At 52.1% G+C, this 19583-nt stretch overlaps 11 protein-coding genes across 11 annotated transcripts; 4 read left to right on the top strand and 7 right to left on the bottom strand.

Annotated features, from left to right (window-relative positions):
* Nucleotide 1: 1 nt before the first annotated feature.
* Nucleotides 2-2504, bottom strand: ASPZODRAFT_135782 (hypothetical protein). Its single transcript, XM_022723897.1, has 3 exons — nucleotides 1638-2504; nucleotides 1300-1576; nucleotides 2-1249 (listed from the first exon to the last, which is right to left on the bottom strand). The coding sequence occupies exons 1-3, from the start codon at nucleotides 2442-2444 to the stop codon at nucleotides 147-149; spliced, it is 2187 nt and encodes a 728-aa protein (XP_022578271.1). The 5' UTR covers nucleotides 2445-2504; the 3' UTR covers nucleotides 2-146.
* Nucleotides 2505-2750: 246 nt separating this feature from the next.
* ASPZODRAFT_169061 (hypothetical protein) lies at nucleotides 2751-3630 on the top strand (the record flags this gene model as incomplete). The annotated part of the gene is made up of 2 exons (XM_022726884.1): nucleotides 2751-2791; nucleotides 2855-3630. Exon 2 carries the CDS (start codon nucleotides 2881-2883, stop codon nucleotides 3628-3630), a length of 750 nt encoding a protein of 249 aa, XP_022578270.1. The 5' UTR covers nucleotides 2751-2791; nucleotides 2855-2880.
* A 431-nt stretch (nucleotides 3631-4061) lies between these two features.
* ASPZODRAFT_863522 (hypothetical protein) lies at nucleotides 4062-6078 on the bottom strand. Its single transcript, XM_022730282.1, has 4 exons — nucleotides 5498-6078; nucleotides 5371-5445; nucleotides 4372-5313; nucleotides 4062-4317 (listed from the first exon to the last, which is right to left on the bottom strand). Exons 1-4 carry the CDS (start codon nucleotides 5783-5785, stop codon nucleotides 4144-4146), a joined length of 1479 nt encoding a protein of 492 aa, XP_022578269.1. The 5' UTR covers nucleotides 5786-6078; the 3' UTR covers nucleotides 4062-4143.
* On the bottom strand, nucleotides 5871-6883 carry ASPZODRAFT_863482 (hypothetical protein). Its single transcript, XM_022730281.1, has 3 exons — nucleotides 6476-6883; nucleotides 6213-6356; nucleotides 5871-6048 (listed from the first exon to the last, which is right to left on the bottom strand). Exons 1-3 carry the CDS (start codon nucleotides 6662-6664, stop codon nucleotides 5956-5958), a joined length of 426 nt encoding a protein of 141 aa, XP_022578268.1. The 5' UTR covers nucleotides 6665-6883; the 3' UTR covers nucleotides 5871-5955.
* Nucleotides 6884-8180: 1297 nt separating this feature from the next.
* Nucleotides 8181-8825, top strand: ASPZODRAFT_73462 (hypothetical protein; the record flags this gene model as incomplete). Its single annotated transcript, XM_022729892.1, has 1 exon — nucleotides 8181-8825. The coding sequence occupies one exon, from the start codon at nucleotides 8181-8183 to the stop codon at nucleotides 8823-8825; it is 645 nt and encodes a 214-aa protein (XP_022578267.1).
* Nucleotides 8826-8875: 50 nt separating this feature from the next.
* On the bottom strand, nucleotides 8876-10217 carry ASPZODRAFT_863408 (hypothetical protein). The gene is made up of 2 exons (XM_022730280.1): nucleotides 10151-10217; nucleotides 8876-10075 (listed from the first exon to the last, which is right to left on the bottom strand). The coding sequence occupies exon 2, from the start codon at nucleotides 10024-10026 to the stop codon at nucleotides 9046-9048; it is 981 nt and encodes a 326-aa protein (XP_022578266.1). The 5' UTR covers nucleotides 10027-10075; nucleotides 10151-10217; the 3' UTR covers nucleotides 8876-9045.
* A 140-nt stretch (nucleotides 10218-10357) lies between these two features.
* ASPZODRAFT_154272 (hypothetical protein) lies at nucleotides 10358-11951 on the top strand (the record flags this gene model as incomplete). Its single annotated transcript, XM_022726069.1, has 3 exons — nucleotides 10358-10373; nucleotides 10436-10466; nucleotides 10538-11951. The coding sequence occupies 3 exons, from the start codon at nucleotides 10358-10360 to the stop codon at nucleotides 11949-11951; spliced, it is 1461 nt and encodes a 486-aa protein (XP_022578265.1).
* A 145-nt stretch (nucleotides 11952-12096) lies between these two features.
* On the bottom strand, nucleotides 12097-13099 carry ASPZODRAFT_135777 (hypothetical protein). Its single transcript, XM_022723896.1, has 4 exons — nucleotides 13028-13099; nucleotides 12849-12920; nucleotides 12373-12744; nucleotides 12097-12299 (listed from the first exon to the last, which is right to left on the bottom strand). The coding sequence occupies exons 2-4, from the start codon at nucleotides 12876-12878 to the stop codon at nucleotides 12180-12182; spliced, it is 522 nt and encodes a 173-aa protein (XP_022578264.1). The 5' UTR covers nucleotides 12879-12920; nucleotides 13028-13099; the 3' UTR covers nucleotides 12097-12179.
* A 243-nt stretch (nucleotides 13100-13342) lies between these two features.
* ASPZODRAFT_73468 (hypothetical protein) lies at nucleotides 13343-15479 on the top strand (the record flags this gene model as incomplete). Its single annotated transcript, XM_022729893.1, has 2 exons — nucleotides 13343-13449; nucleotides 13529-15479. The coding sequence occupies 2 exons, from the start codon at nucleotides 13343-13345 to the stop codon at nucleotides 15477-15479; spliced, it is 2058 nt and encodes a 685-aa protein (XP_022578263.1).
* A 245-nt stretch (nucleotides 15480-15724) lies between these two features.
* Nucleotides 15725-16806, bottom strand: ASPZODRAFT_135775 (hypothetical protein). The gene is made up of 2 exons (XM_022723895.1): nucleotides 16684-16806; nucleotides 15725-16633 (listed from the first exon to the last, which is right to left on the bottom strand). The coding sequence occupies exon 2, from the start codon at nucleotides 16609-16611 to the stop codon at nucleotides 16075-16077; it is 537 nt and encodes a 178-aa protein (XP_022578262.1). The 5' UTR covers nucleotides 16612-16633; nucleotides 16684-16806; the 3' UTR covers nucleotides 15725-16074.
* Nucleotides 16807-17752: 946 nt separating this feature from the next.
* On the bottom strand, nucleotides 17753-19310 carry ASPZODRAFT_135774 (hypothetical protein). Its single transcript, XM_022723894.1, has one exon. The coding sequence runs from the start codon at nucleotides 19256-19258 to the stop codon at nucleotides 17780-17782; it is 1479 nt and encodes a 492-aa protein (XP_022578261.1). The 5' UTR covers nucleotides 19259-19310; the 3' UTR covers nucleotides 17753-17779.
* Nucleotides 19311-19583: the final 273 nt, after the last annotated feature.

Below are 19583 nucleotides of genomic sequence, written 5' to 3'. Positions count from 1 at the left end.
TTTCATGGATATCTATTTATTCAAGTGATAGTACATAGAAGTGTTCTAGGTGCTCTATAACTAGTTAATGGTAGAAAGGGGAATTAGTCAGCATGTATCGTACAAACCTCAAAGAATTTGAAGGATGGAAGTGGTTTTTTCTTCTGTTAGTCGCTCGACAGACCAGACTGATCTGCCTTTTTTACCGCTGCGGAGAATAAATCCTTGCAGCGCACACGACTACCAAGTCGTGCGCACAATAAGAACGCACCACTAAGCTTGCGGTGCAGGCTGTAGGTTTCCTCCGGTGGTGGAGCGAGGCGTTCGCGGATCATGACGGGGATCAAGTCGCGGACGCGATCGGTGATGGTTTGGTTGCTAAAATCGTAGATGTCCGGAGAGGACTCCATGAAGGGCTCCGCGAGGGTGAGGATCGAGGTAACGTGCGCGTCGACCATCTGCTGCGATTCATAGCCTGTCAGGTAGCCGAGGTCGATAGAGAGGGCGTGGCATGTCTGGCGGTCGTTGTGCGACGCAGCGACCAGCGTACGGATGTACTTCGCGATGAATTCGCGCGGGTATTCGCGTGAGGCACCGAAGTCGAGCAGTTCCAGCTGGTGAGTCTGCGCATTATAAAGGAAATTCGTCCAATTTGGGTCCGTCTGCATGTACTTGAACTCGGTGATCTCACGCAGACACAGACGCATAATTTGCGTGCCGATCCAGTCCCGCTGCTCTTGCGTAATGTTCTTTATCTTAGTCACAGCGACGCCCTCTAGCAGTTCCATGGTCAAGACCTGTTTGCCTGAAGCCTCTGGTATGACCTGGGGGACAACAAAGGCTGGATCGTCTTTGAGAAGCTCCCTGAACCGGTCGCCAGACTCGGCTTCCCGCACGTAATCACACTCCCATGCAAGTTCTGTCCGAGCATTTGCAATGGTCTTGTCAAGGTATAGACCACGTGGTAGAAGACGAGAAGCCGTGAGTAGGATAGATAGGTTGTTTAGGTCCGAGTCAATAGAATCCGAAACGCCAGGATATTGTATTTTCACAGCCACAGGTTGACCTGTCTTCTTGAGGACGGCTTTATGTACCTGCCCGATAGAGGCAGCGGCAATCGGCATTTCATCGAAGGAGATAAACAAATCTCGCCAATTCGAGCCCAAGTTGTCGGATAACACTTTATCCCGCTGAGATGCTGGCATGTAATCTGCACGATCCTGAACGCGTTGAAGGACCACCTGGATTGGTTCAGGAAGCATCTTGGAGTCTAGAATAATCAGCTTAGTCCTACGATGGGAGGGGAAGTGCAGCAATGACCTTGAATGCTCAACATCTGGCCTAACTTAAGAGCCGCGCCCCGCATCTTTGATAATTTGGCGACAAGACGTTCCATATTACCGGCACTGAACATGATAGACCCGCTATCATTGCTTCCAGTGACCCGTCGAAAGCTCTCTCCAACTGCTCCGAAAGCCATTGAGGTTGCAAGTCCACCGTACTGCCATAGTCTGCCGAGACGCGATGAAGGGACACGGGACTCCGTCATTTGATAGCTTGCCTCCCTTTCTAAACTTCCTAGGCTCTCGACAGCTTCCTGCATGATATTTCCGTTAGTCCGAGTCAAATTACTCATCCGCATCAGCATCAATGCATACTTCTGTCTTCAGGGCTTCTTGATCATTCAAGATCGTACTTCCGAGGTCTTCCATCTCTTTCACTGTGGCTCCCAAATTCTCACCACCTGGTGTTAGTGTCTCATCTTGGCCGATGAAGCGACTCGTAATCTTTGAATCTGTCACGCTGCTCACAGTGGTCTCCGGTGATGCTCGTTTTGTCATGATTCTTGCAACTCTGGGGCTGTGAAAGATCTGACCGATTGCTTCTTCTGAAAGTTCTTGCTCCTCCGGGGATGCTTTCTTCCCGGAATCCACGGGAGAGGAGAACACATCTGCATTTATGTCCTTGTCGGAATGCTCTTGAGATTCGCTCACGGCCTTTGGTATCAGAACCTTCGGTAGCGATGACACCGAAGTATTCAACTGCTGAGGCCGGTTGTAATACACATCTTGCTGGGGACTGACTTTCAGCCCCGCGGGTTCATCTCCTCCAGTATATTCTGTTGTAATTTCAGGGATTTTGAAATTCGTCTCCGACCGGACATTTGCTGCTTCATCCGGGGGCGTTTGCTTAGCGCTCGACGTCGACAACGGGGAGGCAGTAGTGTTATTGAATGTTTGAACAGTGGGGCTCGGTGAATTCGTCTCATCGAACCGTTTTGCTAATGCAGCTGCAGCTTTTGCCGTAAGAATAAGACCTTCAGCCTGGTTCTTCACCCCTTTTGTGAGAGAGGAAGTCTTGGTGTAGATATCTAGCTGGTGCTGGCGCACTCCGAGGTGCTTCGCCGCAACAGATTTCGCGACATTGAGAAGCTGTATCGCATCTAAGAGACGCCTGCCTGACATAATTTTGATTTATGAGCAAGCTATTAGCCACAAATGCATAATGGTCTGAATGTAATTATGGATGTTTTGGTTCTCGCGAGCTTTCATCTTGATCGCAACAATTATTATGGAGTGGTTTTCTGCCATAGCTGACCGCCAGTTTTATGAGCAGATACTAAGGGAAAGACGTAGTATCTATCTCCCCGCACTTGATCGCAACAATGTACCAATGATTCCAGATTCTGATCTCCAGTCTCTGGAGAAAGAGATCTCCGATCTTGAAACCCGGTTACAGAATGCAAAGAGCCGGCTAAACGCCGCATCGGCGGGGAAGAATAGCAATGCGTCTCGTTCAGGCTTATCTATCGGTATAGCAACCAACCCCACGGTCGATCCGATCTACGACACATGATTGACAGAGAACTGTTCAGGTATCACACACTCCGAAGTGGATTCAATGCATGCGTTGCTTCTTCTATCAGACTCTGCGCTTCCTCTCGGCTCATTTGCCTACTCCAGTGGGCTTGAATCGTATCTCGCTCACAACAAACCTCTGCCACGTTCGACGACCGTGATAGCTTCGTTCCAACGCTTTCTCGAGCTTTCCATTGCATCAATCGCGAGCACATCTATACCGTACCTTTTAGCTGCCTACCGGGATCCGGAATCACTAGTAACGCTTGACAATGATCTGGATGCGTCGACACCGTGTGTGGTTGCACAAAGAGCGAGTGTTGCCCAGGGAAGGGCCCTGCTAGGTGTCTGGGAAAGGGCATTCCGTGAAACATATAAGAATCAACCGGACTGGGCCCCTGAAAGTAGTCGTCGAGCAATCGATGTTATCGGGCGCTTTTCGGACGATTTGAAGAGCAGTGTTGGCGGGCCCGATGACCTGGGACCAAAGGGGCATTTTGCTCCAATATGGGGAGTTGTATGCCTAGCCATGGGCGTAGAGCTTCAACAAGCAACATATATCTTTATGCTGAACCACGCAAAGGCTGTTCTTAGCGCAGCTGTGCGCGCGTCGGTGATGGGTCCTTATCAGGCGCAAAGTGTACTCGCAAGTAAGACTTTGCAAGATATGATCACGAAACGAATAGAGCATGAATGGGAGACAGATACAGCAGATGCTGGTCAACTGGTGCCGGCTTTGGATCTCTGGGTGGGAAGGCACGAGCTTCTTTATAGCAGGATATTCAACTCGTGACTCTCGGAGATTTTCTCAAATATCATCACTGAACGGCATGGTGCCATGTATTATTGCAATTCGTCCATACACTTGCTTTCAGATCTGACATTCCTAATCCTACATCGCCCAGCAGGTAAAGATCTGCGCTGTTTTCCCACCCAAGTGCCATTTGAACACTGAAGTGGGTATCCCAAACAGAAATCAAGAGAAAGAAACGCGCGCGCCGAAACCCAAACAACCACCGTGGCTCTGGCCAGTATGCAAATCGACCATTTGCCCTGGTAACACAAACAATCGAAACGCCTGCCACCTTTGGATCATGCCGTGCTAAACTAGCCCCCGTCGAAAACACCGCACCATGTAACATTGCAAGAAGTGAAGAGGAAATTTGTCGCAACGAGGAGAGAAGAAGAAGAAGAGGGAGGTTGCAAGACAAGAAGATAAAAGAGAATAGAAAAAAAAAATGTTATACAAGAAACGAAATGGCCTGCGGGGAAAAAAATAGACCAAGGTTGGAGACTTCAAAGAAAATCACAGAGTAATATGCATGTGGTCGTTATTTCCGAAGGATTTGTTGCAGTTGGGGCATTTCCGTGACCGAGACGTAAGACGTTCTTCCACACACTCTTTGCAGAAAACATGGCCACATGTCTTAATCGCAGTGTTTTTGAAGTTCCTGCGGCAGACGGTACATATCGCAAGGGTCTATTGACAAGATTAGTTGTCTAATTCTAGATATTAATAGTGTATATGACTTACCCTCAGCATCTCATACTCTGATGAGGAGTTCCCTAGACTCTTGTTCTTCCAGTTATCAAGGCTCTTCTTTGTGTCAGCGAGTGTCACCTTCAAGCCTTCAAGATCGAGCTCTGCTCGGCGACAAGATGCAGAGCTGTTTGCAAGAGCCGAATCTTTTGACGCTGCGAGAGCCTTCAGTTCAGTAACCTGAGCTTTCAGCCCGTCTATGGCGATATTGCTTTCTGTTAATTGTTGCTGTGTGGAATGATTCTTGGCGGCTAGAGTATTCATGGCTTCCTTGGTTTCAGTAGCTTGTTTCTCCATAATTGCCAATAATGAACGGGTTGCCGATTCCGATTCCTTTAATTGAGAGACGATATCCGAAGCTTTTGAATTCTGCATCCGCAGAGTTCGAACCTCGGCCTCCCGTGACTCTTTGGCCTTCATCGCCGCAAAGTACTTCTGATCCGCTTTGGATTTCTCGGCTATCGAGCGAGCAACCTTTTCTTCCATAGCACTGAAATCAGCCACTTTTTGAGATGCTAATGCTGAGTACTTTTTGAGCGCCGTCTGCATAGACGCCAATTCATCATTCAGCATGGAGTACTGCCGTTCCAAATTGTGATATTTCGTCTGTAACTCCTCGATAGACAGATCTTCAAGTCCCTGGGGTGTCGCTTTCAGGGAGTCCACTTGGATACGTAACCGCTCAACCTCCGACTCTAAAGAGGCTATCTGTACCTGACGAGCGTCTGCCAGCTCCTGGACCTTGGCTGCCGATGTTTTTTCTTGCTCCTGAGCCGCTTTTCTCATCTGCTGGTCCGCAAGTAGTTCGTCGCGGGTATTCCTTATCCGAGCCAAATCCGTCTCCGCTCTCATCAACTGGGCCTCCTTCTCTGCGAGAGCAGCTTGGGTCTCTGCGTCGATCTGGTTCCGATATGCGGTCCGTTCCGATTGAAGCTTCTCTGCCTCCTCACGTAGTTGCGTATTGGTAGCTTCAAGATGATTTAGCCGCTTGACGACATCTTCATATTGCGACTTCAGCAGCTTGAATAAATCTGTGTGCGAATAATCTTCGTCCGTGAGTCTCGAATGCTAGTTCTCTGTTAGATGCCCTCTATTCCAAGATAATGAAGAGGGAAGCTACCTTGATATTCAATTCCGTAATTTGACTTAGCAAGGACGCATTTTCTGTCTCCAGCTTTTGTAGTTGCTCTTTCTGCTTTTCAGATATAGTGGCCAGTTTTCCGTGCGCTTCCTCAAGTTCGACATTTCTTTCTCCGCTAGGAGTTGCGGTCCCGTTGACAGATACGCTCTCTTCTCGATTGGTTGTTGCACTGTCCCCTCCAGGGCGCTGCGCACCCATCAGAAACTGCTTCTCCAGTTTTGCGACTGTGACACTTCGTGCTCGATCAAGCTTCTTTTCTGCTACCATATACCGTAATGAGGCAGCTTCCAGGCTTTCTTCCAATTGTTGTTTTTCAAAAAGTGTCCTTTCGAGTTCCGTGATGGCGACCTTCTCTTCTGCTAACTTTTTCGCAAGCTGGCTTTGGAAATCCGAGATATCGGGGGGATTTTGCGAAGATATCTTCGAGAGGCGCGACACTATCTCGCGGATGCCCTCCGTCCTTGACTGTAGATGTTTATCAAAATCCTCCACATCGTCGAAAAGTAGCGAGCTGCGAAAAGAAGGGTGATCTGTGGTACGTTGTAAGCTCAAGCTGTCATATTGTGGAGCGCAGAATTGCAAACCTTTGCTTGCATCGACCGGAGAGCCTATGAGCAGTTTGACTTCATCGATCAACTACAAAATCGTCAGGGTTCTGGACACCAGTCAAAAAACGCGAGACAACTATACGAACCTGATTGAACCACGCATCAATAATGCGAAGATGGTCATTGTAATAAGCTGTTGCTTTAGCCGTTTCCTTCAGCCTTGTCTCTAGAGCAACTTTCTCGCGTTTGTATTCCTGCATCTGCCGCCATATCGCGTCTTTTTGGAATCGCTAATAACAGGGGTTCATCAGTAAGTGGTTTACTATGACGACAACGCGTTGAGCACAGCCTTGAAAGTTCAGAATCACAGTGGGGTTGACGGCAATGCAGACGGATCAGTGAGACTCACCTCCAGATCATCTTTCCATGGCATATCCGCATCTGGATGGGGCTTAGCGCTACCATTCACAGATGTTGCCTGCTTCTTCGAGGGAGGAACAGAATCATTAGGGTCGTAGACTGCGGCTCTCTTCCGGTCTTCCATCTTGACGAGAATGGACTCGGAAGATGCGACGGGGGATGCTTTGGCGGCCGGCATCAGTGGCTAGCAGGGCAGATATGGTGGAAATCACCACAGAGCAGCAACTAGCCAAAGACAAAGACCGCACCAGGGCCCGATGTGATCGGCTGGCACGGAGACAGGGGTGAAAGCGAACGAATGCGGTCGAGATAAGCAAGAGGTGAAGAAGCCAGGAGGATTTTCGACTGGAGGGTTAGCGTCGTGCAGCGTGCTAGCGCCTCCCACGTGACCATGCCCACTTTCCCCCGGAGAGATCCACGAACGCCCGCTTCTAGACTACGAACCAGGTCTCAGTTATCTCACCAGTCGACGCCCGCCCAGCTGCCATGCTCGCTCCAGACAGGACGACTCATTATTCCGACCTCTGCCAGCCATGAGATCGTTTTCTAGCTCCGCTATCAGTGAGTACTTGGGAGTCCCGCCCGCTTGCGGTTTTGTCTTTGATCCTGATGGAGAAATTCTCTGAACAGATAAGTCGGGCAAGAAGTTTGCCCCCAAAGCGCCTGTCCGCCGCGCTGCCCCGGCTCCCCCTCCACCAGCACCGGCCTCGAGAAGGTCGAGTATTGCACAGCAGGCCACAACCGCCCCGACTACTCAGCCAGTCTCGAGTACAAATGTTACGTCTACCGATTCTCAGGCTGTCGCTGCAGATGTCTCCGCCGTCGCAGTCTCTCAGCCGACAAGTCGTGTGCCGGAGTTAGAGACTGTACAGGCCACTGCTCTTCCCGTTCCTATACCAGCTCCTAAACGGAAACCTTCTGTGTCTGCTCCTGCAACGAAGGCGCCCGCGCCCGCACCCGCGCCCGCTACGGTCATTGCACCTTCCCCTCCAAGTACCCCGCAGCCACCACAAGCACCGGAGCCAGCTCGCATCATCTCTACCACAAACAATGAGACTGTATCACGAATTGTAGAGGTTTCAGCAGACTCCCACATCCCGAGTGGCCAAGCGGATTCCGATTCGCTGCGCGACGGTGAAGTTTCAGCCGACATTCGCCCCGCCAAGCGTCTGAAGACATGCAAACCCAAAGCTACGTTTGAAGAGGCACAGCTTTTACCGACGCCATCCATAACTCCTCTTGTCGCGCAGTCGACCTCTGAATCCAACGAGACCCCGGAAGCTTCCGAGGAAGGTCCTACGGAGGCATCATCGGTGGTGAAGGTGAAGGCTAAGCGGAGAAAGGCGTCGACAGCGGAGGTGTCGGAGACCGGGACTGAAACAGAGAAGCCACGGCGACAGCGAGCGCGCAAGAAGCGTGAACCTACGCCTGATGGTGCAGAGGAGGTTCAAATCGCACCGGCAGTTGTGAAAATGTCCGAACTGTGCAAAGACCTACGCACCGGCAAGAAATCAAAACGTGAAACTGAACTGCGCAAAATGGATTTGGCTGAACAAGAACGAAAGCAAAAATCTCTGGACGAAGGTCGGGCCGATGATTCTATCCGAATTAAACAAAATGGCGATGCGGCTTCCCCGTCGGCTGAAGTGGACTCCACTGTTGAGAAAAACTTGCAGACTCAGGCTGGTCCGGTGATGAGAATTGTCAACGGAGAGATTGTACTCGATACAGCATCGCTGCAAGTCGACCGCCACGCGGACGCCGCTCGGGCAGTAGGGGAGCTAGAGGATGTTGTGGAGAATTCTCTCACCCGCAAAATCAACCAGGCAAGCTACGGGAAGAGGTCTAAGACCGAGTCTTGGGATGAGGATATGACGGACCTGTTCTATCGCGGACTACGCATGTTCGGTACTGACTTCATGATGATCAGTAAGATGTTTCCTGGACGTTCGAGACGTCAAATCAAGTTGAAGTTCAACAACGAAGAGCGCCGTGATCCTGAAAGGATCAAAGATGCACTTATTGGGCCGCGGGAGACAATTGATATTGCTACCTATTCGGAGATGACAAACACTGTCTACGATGATCCAAAGGTGATTCAACAGGAACTTGACGAGGAGAAGAAACGCATTGAAGACCAGCATGCCAAGGAGAAGCAGGTGCAGGAGGAGCTGCTACGAAATCCACAGGGAACAAATCAAGATCCGAATGCTCCAATAGGTGCGGATCAAGGCAACGCCAACATCAAGGGCAGGTCTCGCAGCAAGAAGGCAAAGGCAATGAGCGGCGGTACAGAAGAGATCCTTGGATCTATTGACGACTTTCCATTTTCTGTTTGATTCGCGATGTCAAATTCTTGCTAAATGTAGGGTATGTGGAGGTCTCTTTTTTTTTTTAGCGACGGCAGGCGTTTTGTTAATGGTGGCTTCTGTTTAAGTGAGGATGGTTCTAGAGCAGCAAGTGTTACGTTCTTGTGTTTTCATTATATATCATCATGATGACACCACAATTATGATCAATTGTCTATTGCAGGACTAACTGATCTTGCTCTCTAAATGATTACCTGCGCCTAGTTGAGCCGAATCCTGTGCCAGTTGTAGAAGCAGAAAACGAAGGCGAATTTTGAGCCCGTGAACTCGATTCACTGGACCTTGAGGACGAAGAGGCTGTCCAGCTCCTTGCGGGCCTCGAGTCCTGGGTTCGGTTTCTCCCCATTTGATATCCAGCCATTGCACCTCCCAAAGCTCCCGTCCAGAACCCTGGTCTCCAACCCTGCTCGTATGCTCGGGGAGTTGAAGATCCACAGTCTGAGTAGCCGTTGTATGGGGGTGGAGGCCCTGGAGGATAATTACCACCACCACCTCCTCCTCCTCCTCCTCCTCCCCAAAATCCCCCCCAACCTCGTCGAGGATTTCCTTCCCTTCTGTTCCTCTGTAGCCCCAGACAATTACGGAGCATAGGTATTATGATCATCACAAAGGCAGCGATCATAAATCCGAAGAATAAGAGATCTCCCAAGACCCCGAATGTCTTGCGCCAGCCGTTACTCGAGGGGAGTGACCATTCACTCTTATGTATCTTGCCGAGCCGCTGCTCTCCTAAGTCCGTGAGTAAAAGGCGATATTCAACGCCACAGCTCCCCTTCAACACCCATTTGTCTTCGGCACTGCGGTAGCCCTCGCAGACGACGTCTGTCGAGCCCAGTTTGAACTCCGGAGGCAACGACGCTGTACATGTCCATTGCACATCTTCTTCATCATAGTCGTAGCCTGCGTTTGTGCAGCGCATAGTCTCGATAGTGTAGAGGTCACAGATGCGCTTGGAGGGACCTGTGCAATGGAGCTGTGGGATCGGGGACACGCGGCGAGAGGTCGTCATGTGGCCATCCCGGAGAGTCAGGGTGTTGACCTTAGAGAGAAGAATGGCATTTTTCCCGGGAGCTTTGCCAGAGGCTCCGCCCAGAGCAAATACTGGGCCGGTTAGGCATAGAAAAAGTGCGAGTGCGGGCTGTATCAAGAGACGCATGGTGCGAAGCTTCATCTGGGACTTGGAAGAGGGTTCGATCAGAAGCTTAGCTCTTTCACGACATCTGTATAACTGTCAGCAAAAGTCCAGGTCTTTGCCCCTGCAAACAAGCAAATAAATAATATAGAGAAAATCCCACCGTGTCCTTTTCGCTGTGGCGTTGAACAACACAAGGCAACCATCAAATATGCGTGAGTGATGCTCCTGTTCTCACCGCCGACGATAAGATAGGTGGTGCTTCTTGATGCCTCGGGTGGCCGAAGATCCTACCCCGAAAAGCATCTCTCTCCTCCACGAGGGCGATACGGTTATGGAACAAGAAAGCAGATAAATCCAGCTGCTGAGGATGACCATGCAGCAAAGTGCGATTGCCATGTTCTGTCTGATTTTGCTTCCAAGCCTCCCTCGCTAACTTCTGGAGCAGATGAATCCTGGCCAGCTTCGGCTCAGTCATCGTACGTGCCCCGGGGAACATTGATCAGATCTATATGCATCGTTCTTTACTGACTCAATGGGGACTGTGAAGTCTCACGTTTACACAGGGCTTCCTTCTCGGCCAGTTGTCGGTTGTGCTGCTGATCGGTGCGTTCATCAAGTTCTTCATATTCGGTGAAGCACCCGCCCCGCCGTCGCGAGGCCTCTCCCAACGCACCGCCGCCCATCGACGGTCCAATTCAATCAATATTACCTCGAATGATGGCAGCGTTAGAACTTTGCGCGAGAAGCCTTCAACATCGAACGTGCTCCGTCCAGTGCCGGCGTCCTCCACCAATACGCGGTCTATCCTTCGGAAGACATACTACAGCGCGATCCCTACGAATCCTACTGCAAAACATGGCCGGCATCGCATGCACCATTCGTCACACCAGCCAGAGTCTCTGGATTGGTTCAACGTGCTGATTGCACAGACGATTGCGCAATATCGACAAACTGCGTATTCGCTGAAAGACTCCCCTACGTCATCGATCCTGGACTCCTTGACTGCTGCGATGAATAATCCCGAAAAGAAGCCATCGTTCATCGACAAAATCACCGTGACAGATATCTCGCTCGGCGAGGAGTTCCCAATCTTCAGCAACTGCCGGATTATCGCCGTGGATGATCCAACCAATCCGGATGGCGGGAGGTTACAGGCACTCATGGACGTTGATCTCAGCGACGATAATCTCTCAATCGCCATCGAAACGTCTCTGATCTTGAACTATCCCAAGCCATACTCGGCGATTCTCCCAGTCGCCCTGTCCATCTCCGTTGTTCGATTCTCGGGGACGCTTTGTATCTCTCTAGTTCCCGCTTCCACTCCTCCTCTCCATACCCCGTCCCCTTCTCCTTCTCCGCCTACTGCCGGAACAGGAACAAATATAAGAGCACACACAGCGGATGACTCTGCCGAGTCGCGTGGCCGGCCAAAAAGCGCACAAGAAGATAGCAGCGCGCCGCCGCCGAAGACCAGTCCCAAGAGCAATGTCGCGTTCTCTTTCCTCCCGGATTACCGGCTTGATCTCTCCGTGCGCTCTCTCATCGGCTCGCGCAATCGACTTCAAGATATACCCAAGGTGGCTCAACTGGTAGAAGCTCGCGTGCATGCCTGGTTTGAAGAGAGAGTCGTGGAGCCGCGCGTCCAGGTCGTCGGGTTGCCGGACCTCTGGCCCCGCATGGGCCGGACAGGCGTGAGGACCGGTGAAGAACCCGAGTCATCTGCATCCACGGGTCCTCGGGCTGCTCCGGTGTCATCCGCCGACATGGGTGGTGACGGCCCGCTTCGATATGCCGATGATGCCGGTCTAGCATCAGAAGGGCTGCGGTTCCGTGTTAACATGGGCGCGCGTCCGGGGTTGGATGGGTTGCAGAACCATGCCTTGCGCCGAGAAGAAAGTTCAGAGGCCGTTAGAGGCCAGTTTCATATACCCGGCTCCCTTGATGGTGTACCTGCCAGTTAGGTGCGAGATATCGTTCTTTATTATAAAAGGATATAGGTTCTTTGTTTTGCATACTATCAGCGTATAGATAAGAAGAGAGAAAAAATAACTTGAAAAGGGACGTGGTATATGTTTGATTGGGCTATATACAGTTCTCTAGCTGGTGATTAATTCATAAATATCAAAAGTGAGCGTCTTGGCTGAGCACTTCCATCATTAAAAAGGGGGGGGGGAAAGATACAGTTGCCATCAGTTGACAGAGACAGCAGCCAAGTAAGTCTGTCTGTGTGAGTTGGAATCAACCTCAGGGCCGCGGTTAAGAGGAGTCCACTTGGGGTCTTCCTGGAAAAGACGCATTGCTTTGACATACTATACGGGGAGAAAAAAGAATTAGTAAATCAGAGATTGGCCTCCGGGATGCAGCTAGAAGGGAAGGACATACATTGTTTTCATCGGTGGAGAATCGATGATAGATTCCCGCAGGAAGGATGATGAGATCATCCTTCCCCAATTTAATGCGAACCCATTCGTCTTCCTGACCGCGAACATCAAAGTAGCCTTCTCCGTCGAGAATATAGCGAATCTCCTCGTCTTCATGGAGATGCTCGTGGAAGAACATCTTCACTTTGTCTTCGTATACGGCGCCCATGGCCTGGGGAGAGACGACGATCTCATCGCGGTTCTTGTAGCCGCGCTCCTTGGCCAGGACATCGACAGACTCGACAGTCGGGCAGTGCTGGTAAATGACACCCAGGTTCTTCAGGTACTCTTCCGACACGGTTCGGCCGGAATCATGGGCCTCGCGCTGGTCGCCCTATTCATCAAGATTGATCAGCGATTATATCCAACAGGAGCTAAAGACAGAGATATAGTTCGAGGAAAGGGAGGTGAGGCATTTGATGCCCTCCTTGAACGTACCGGGTGGTTGTCGTACCAGTAGGCCTTCATTCTGGATGAATATTATTGATGGTGACGATACTTGATGGTTGTCTAGCGAATGAGAGATCAGCAAATTAGGATACAGAAACCAAAAGAAAAAAAAAAAAAAACTTCGATTCAGAGAACCCAAGCAAGACCGTAAAGCATGAGGGGTTTACCTTAGGATCAGGGGAATTAATACTGATGAATCTCTCAGAGTAACTTCCGCCCAACAGCAAAATGCCCGCCGCGGGGTGAGAAAAAGGCGCCCCGCGGTTGGTCAATGATGATGCGAGTCACAGGAAGCCTTACATCAGCAGGGACTGCTCACCGCCTTCGGGGATAACGGGGTTAATGCTTGGGATTCACGTGACAGAAGATTGTTCAATGTTATCGCTTTTTTTCCGTTGTTGCTTTTTGGTCCAGCAGAAGGGAAGGGGATTGAGGCGACGATGTCTGGGAGGCAATAGAGACATATCTCCAAATAACACACCATGATTTCTTACACGAGATCTATCAATCTCCTCCGCTCAATCAGGGGCGTTCGTTCCAGGGTGGTAGGAACGTCCCGGGGCCTGGCAACTGCCTCCGAAGGGTCACAGTATGTTAATATCATTCTGCCACTGTTTGATCAGGGAGATCCCTTGACCGGGTGTGCGGTTGGCTAAATATATTTCTAGGCCATACGATGTCGTTGTCATCGGAGGAGGACATGCCGGCTCGGAAGCGTGTGCAGCCGCCGCTCGAACAGGGGCTCGAACGGTTTTAGTCACGCCTTCACGGTCGAATATCGGTGTATGCTCGTGCAACCCTAGCTTTGGTGGCATCGGAAAGGGCACGATGATTCGTGAAGTCGATGCAATGGATGGAGTGGCGGGGCGCATTATCGACAAGGCAGGCATCATGTTTCGCACGTTAAACCAGTCCAAGGGCCCCGCGGTTTGGGGCCCTCGCGCACAGATTGATCGAGATCTTTACAAGAAATACATGCAAGAGGAGCTTTCTTCAACAGAAGGACTCACTATCCTCGAGGGCAAGGTCGCTGATATTGTTGTGTCTAAGGAAGAGTCGGTAGATAGCCCTGGGTCGCAAGGCAAGATTGTCGGGGTACGGCTGGAGTCAGGCGAGATACTATCTACCGGGCGGGTGGTGATCACCACCGGCACGTTCCTTGGCGGAGAGATTCATATCGGTCTGGAGGCTTACCCGTCGGGTCGGATGGGAGAAGCGGCCACCTTTGGGCTAAGCAAGTCGCTTCGTGAGGCTGGTTTCCAGCTCGGTCGCCTGAAGACGGGGACACCGCCGCGGCTAGACATGAAGACGATCGATTTTTCGGTCCTTGAAGTCCAACGGGGCGACTCTCCGCCGTCACCATTTTCGTTCATGAACGATACTGTGCAGGTCGGGGACGAAGGCCAACTGACCTGCTGGCAGACGCATACCAATGAGGCATCTCATGATATCATCCGTGCCAACCTGGACAAGTCTATCCATATCCGCGAGACCGTCAAAGGTCCTCGGTATTGCCCTTCCTTGGAGTCGAAAGTCATTCGCTTCCCGGAGAAAAAGCAGCACCAGATCTGGCTGGAACCAGAAGGATTTGCACCCAACGAAGTGATCTACCCGAACGGAATCTCCATGACTGTGCCTGCGGATGTTCAATATGCCATGCTACGGACCATGCGGGGTCTGGAGAATGTGCGGATGTTGCAGCCCGGCTACGGGGTGGAATATGACTTTATTGACCCCCGGAATCTGCAGCCGACGCTGGAGACGAAACTCATCAGCGGACTGTACCTTGCTGGGCAGATCAACGGCACGACAGGGTACGAAGAGGCCGCGGGTCAGGGGATCATCGCGGGAATGAACGCCGGCCTGGCGTCTCGTGGCCGGCAGCCTCTGACGCTGAAACGGTCGGACGGCTTCATTGGGGTGATGATCGACGACCTCATTACCAAGGGGGTCTCTGAGCCGTACCGGATGTTCACCACGCGCAGCGAGTACCGAATCACGACGCGGGCCGACAACGCCGACTCGCGGCTGACGCCCATGGCGCACGCGGCGGGAGCCGTGTCCGAGAAGCGCTGGCGCCACTTCTGCGAGACCAAGGCGCAACTCACGGAGCTGCACAGCCTTCTAGCCAACACGCGGCTCTCTGCCCAGACATGGGCGCGGCGCGGGTTCGGCGTGCGAATGGACACCTCGGTGCGCTCTGCGCTCGACCTCCTCAACGTGCTCGGGGTGGACATCGACATGCTCATCCCGCACATCGAGGTCTCCGGCGCAGCCCCGGGGAGAGTGTACACGCCCAACTCATTTGCGCCGGGGATCCGCACCCGCGTCTCCATCGAGGGCCGGTACGCGCCTATCGTGAAAAGACAGGAGACCATGGCGCGCCGCTTCCTCGCGGAGGAGAACCTTCTCATCCCGCCGGATCTGGACTACAAGCTCATCCAGGGGATCAGCACCGAGGAGCGCCATGCGTTCGAGCGCGTGCGGCCCGTCAGCTTGGGCATGGTGCGGCGGATTGAGGGGGTTACACCTGCTGGGGCGCTCCGCCTCCTCTATCACATCCGGCAAAAAACTGGTTCTTCGAGTTCTAAATCAGCCAAGCCTGTTCCTGATGTTTAATAGATAGCATCATAGCCATTGTAATATAGACAACATACTGTTTATTATTGTTATAACTAGTATATACGTGATCATCTGCTATACATATGAATTCCTATGCTATGGTACAGTGAGTAAATCATCTCGACTATCGCTATGCTATGCTTTATTTCCTTCCACTCAACCGCTTCTGAACCTCTTCTTTGGTGAGGATCTTGACTGCGTCCTTGGCGAAGACGTAACTGAGGCCCGACCAGATGGTTGTCGCGCCGACGAGGTATCTATCATTAGCATACATCAAACAACATATAAACAACATCATAAAGATAAACAGAATATGAACATAATATGAACGCAATCCACGGCCAAGTATTAAAAATATAAAAACGTACAACAGTCAGGATTCGCTGGTGGTCACCCACCCAACTACTAACTGACCGGCGTGTGGCTTAAGTACGGCTGAGCGGACGGGAAGCCCTGTTTTCCACACCCTGTGGTCGTACGTGAAGGAGCAAGAAGGAAAAGGATTTATATCGGCGGGTGGACAGGATACTCCAGGCCAAAAGAAAAGAAGAAGAAGAAGAAGAAGAAGAAGAAGAAGAAGAAGAAAGGGAACTCACTGAAAGGCAACCATTCCGGTCTGGAGCCCCCAAGCGGCCAAGATAGCCTCTGGGATCAAGGGCATGGCCATGGCGGAGCCGACAAGGACAAGCTGGAGAGCAGTGTTTACCTTTGAGATGGCTGTTGGTTTCACCTCGGCGGAGGGGAGGGAGAAATCCCAATAGCGGGCCATGGTTTTTGGAGGCGGGAGGGAGATCCAACGATAATAGATGGCTGAGAAGGAGAGGGCGAGGTCGCGACCGAGAATGATGACGGCCAGCCAGACGGGGATGGAGCCGTTGACGGCCATGCAGACGACGCTGACGGTCATGAGCAGCTTATCGGCCATGGGGTCGATGATGGTGCCCACGACGGTCTGCAGGTGGAAGCGGCGGGCGATGTAGCCGTCGACCAGGTCGGTTAAGCCCGCGTAGGCGAAGAGCGAGAACGCCGCGGCGTGGCAGTCGTGCACGAGCAGGTAGCCCACCGCCGGGGCTGCCAGCAGCCGCGTCAAGGTGAGGATGTTGGGCACCGTGTAGATGTTCTCGTGCATCCGGGGGCGTGGTTTCAGCCTCCTGAATATTTAGCATGCCGGTTTTGAGTGTAATTGGGATAGATTGCGTACTCTTCTTGCTTCTCTTCTTGCTTCTGGGAAATCCATCTCCGTTGACTGAAAGCATCACATTTGTACTTTATAAGGGAGGTCCTGACCGGATATCGCTTCACCAGCGACAACGATATCCCCCGGTACGTCCGCATACTGCTGGGGCGAAAACATGGTTGGCACAGCCTAGCCAGCGGTCGAGCAGCCATTCCGACCTGCATTACTGAAGATACCGTACTCCGTACACTCTAATCGGTCTGTATTGCTGGCTCGTGACCACCAAAGAAGGACGGAAAAACGTCTTCCCGTCACGTGATGGTTAGTCAGCCATGCCGCTGACATGCCACCGACATGGCCAACTGGTAAAGGTCAAGGTAGTTACCTAGGTACTATGTAGTATTTTATATTGTCTCTGTACCTCGGTGACTCGGTCTACATAATTAGTACTCCGTATAGTTCAGTAATAGGTAGATAGGTAGGATAACTACAAGTAATAGGTACATAGTCAACAGTTAGTTACTCTGTACCTAGCTAGGTAACTACTAACTAGGTACAGTACTATGCCAGGTAACCATACTCTGATCCTTCAGGCAATAATTACCTTGACTAACCACCTAGTACCTAGTTACCTTAGTTACTCCGTAACTAACCTAGGAGTTATCTACTACAGCAGCGGGTCCGCCCCGCCTGTGGACCATGGATAATACCTCTCCGTAGGGTCAGGGTCTGATGGACTTGTCGAGACCCTCTATTCCACCTCGCCTCGCCTCGTCTTACCTCAACCGACTGGGTTTCCATTCAACTGCACAGACCGGAATCCCTGAGGCTAGTAGCTTAGTACGGAGTTACGGAGTTACTCTGTACCCATTGTGGGTACTGGGACTGGGTATTACTGGGTACGACATTGTACTACATAATGATAAGTTTCAAGAATGAATAGAAATATATTGGCTTATGCTACAGGCCATGTCGAGCAAAGCAGATAACCGCCCACCTTAGGTAACCAATGTCATAACACGTAACTGAACGAACAGAAAAGCATAACGGACGTAAACAATCCCAACACCTTGCGGCCGTAAAAAAAAAAAAAAAAAAAAAAAAAAAAAAGAGCAAAGACTCAAATTTGAGGCTGCGCCGCCGTCGTGGTCCACGTCGTCAACGGCTGCGCACCGGGATAGTTGGACGCCCCTGCAGGGCCGACGTAGTATGCTGACCGCTCCGGTCCTGTGTAGTAGGCGGCGGGGATGGGGTGCGAATCGCGGCGGGAATCGAGGCCAGAAGAAGACGCTGAGGGGGCCGTCGCGGTCACCGGCGTCGTGGTGTCCAGCGGACCGGGCATACTGAAGCTGCCGCGCGAGTAGTGGGCCGGCGGCGAAGGATCTATCGGCGAGGTGACGTCCGTGGCGACGCTGCGCGAGGAGATGGACGAGTTGCGGTAGGCGGACTGGCTGTGGTCCGAGTGGGAGCGATGACGCTCCGAGAAGGAGCCGGCCATGCTGCCGCTGGTCATCGAGGCGGAGAGCGCGGTGGTGGGCAGCGAGTCGAAGCTGCTGCCGTACGCGCTCGGCCGGTAGCCGCCGTACTCGTCCGCTTTCGGGGTGGCTCCGGCCGAGAGGTATGGGTTGGGCCCGACGGCGAGTGGATGGGAGGCGTAGGCTCCCGCGGCGGACAGGTAGAAATCCGGCGACGCGGTGGGCACGGGGTATCCCATGGCGGCGGCGGCGGCGGCGGCGGCGCTAGCGCCGCCCATCATGGGCTGCCGGTAGCTGCTGTAGAGGGTGTGGGCGGAGGCAGCGTCCGGGCCACCGTGGGTGACTCCAGTGAGGGCGGCGGCGGTGGTCCCGTCGAGGGTGGTGGTCTCAAGATCGTCAATCGGAGCGCGGAAGCTCTGCTTCTGCGTGAGCTCGGGACGAGGGCGGATGTAACGAAGGGAGTCGTTCAGAGAAGGGGGGCTGAGGGCGCCGCGGATGACGTCCTCGACACTGTAGTAGGAGACGAGATGGTGGGTGACGCCGGAGACGGTCACGCTCATGGTCTTCTTGACCAGACCGGAATCCTTGAAGCCGTACGAGTCGACGAGCGAACCCACCAAGGCGCGCTCCACTTCGGACGGAGGAGGTCGATCAGCACCAGGACCAGCACCAGCGCCGGCGGCGGCGGCAGCGCTCATCCCCACACCGGTGCTGCTGCCCCCCGGGGTGGTTGCGGCGGTGGGCGAGTAAGGGTCCTGTCGCGGATAGGGCTCGCCGGGTCGTGAGGGGGGTAAAGGACGACGGTTGGCCTTCTTCATGGCACGTTTCTTCTCACCCGGGGGGAAGGGTTTCTCCAGCTCACGATAGACTAGAAAATTCCCGAGGATCCGGCTGGGACTCCAAGTGACACCGTCGGTCCATCGCTTGATGCCCGATGAGTCCTCCTCATAGATAAACACGCTGCCGCTGCGGACGAGATGGCTGCGCTCCCGGTCATGTGGACGCCGAGGGACATGATGCAGCACACCAGTGAGACAGGCTTCGAAAAGGATCAGCGCATCATGGGTGGTTGCGACATATCCCGTAAATGTGGGTTCCAACACAGCTGCCGTGCCGTTGACCATGTTTGTTTAAAAAAGAAAAAGAAAAAAAAGGGCAATTGACCTTCAATTGAGAGAGGGAGAGAAGGTCGTACACCGTAGCAGTCAAAACAAAAACCCCCAAACCCCCAAAAACAGAAAAAAAAAATACTAATATAAAAAAGAATTAAGAGGTACCTTTTTGGAGGGAAGGAGAAAAAAAAAAGGTTTTAAAAAGAAGAGAGAAAAGAAAATAAGGAAAGAAAAGAGAAGAAAAGAGTCGAATGACGCAAGCGACAGGTCGTAGTATCAAGAGAAGAAGAATAAAATAACGATTTTTTTTTTAAAAAAAAAAAAAAAAAAAAAAAAA

This window comes from Penicilliopsis zonata (genome assembly GCF_001890105.1).
Source record: "Penicilliopsis zonata CBS 506.65 unplaced genomic scaffold ASPZOscaffold_17, whole genome shotgun sequence".
Taxonomy (NCBI): Eukaryota; Fungi; Ascomycota; class Eurotiomycetes; order Eurotiales; family Aspergillaceae; genus Penicilliopsis; species Penicilliopsis zonata.
This window is presented reverse-complemented; position numbering and strand designations above follow the sequence as displayed.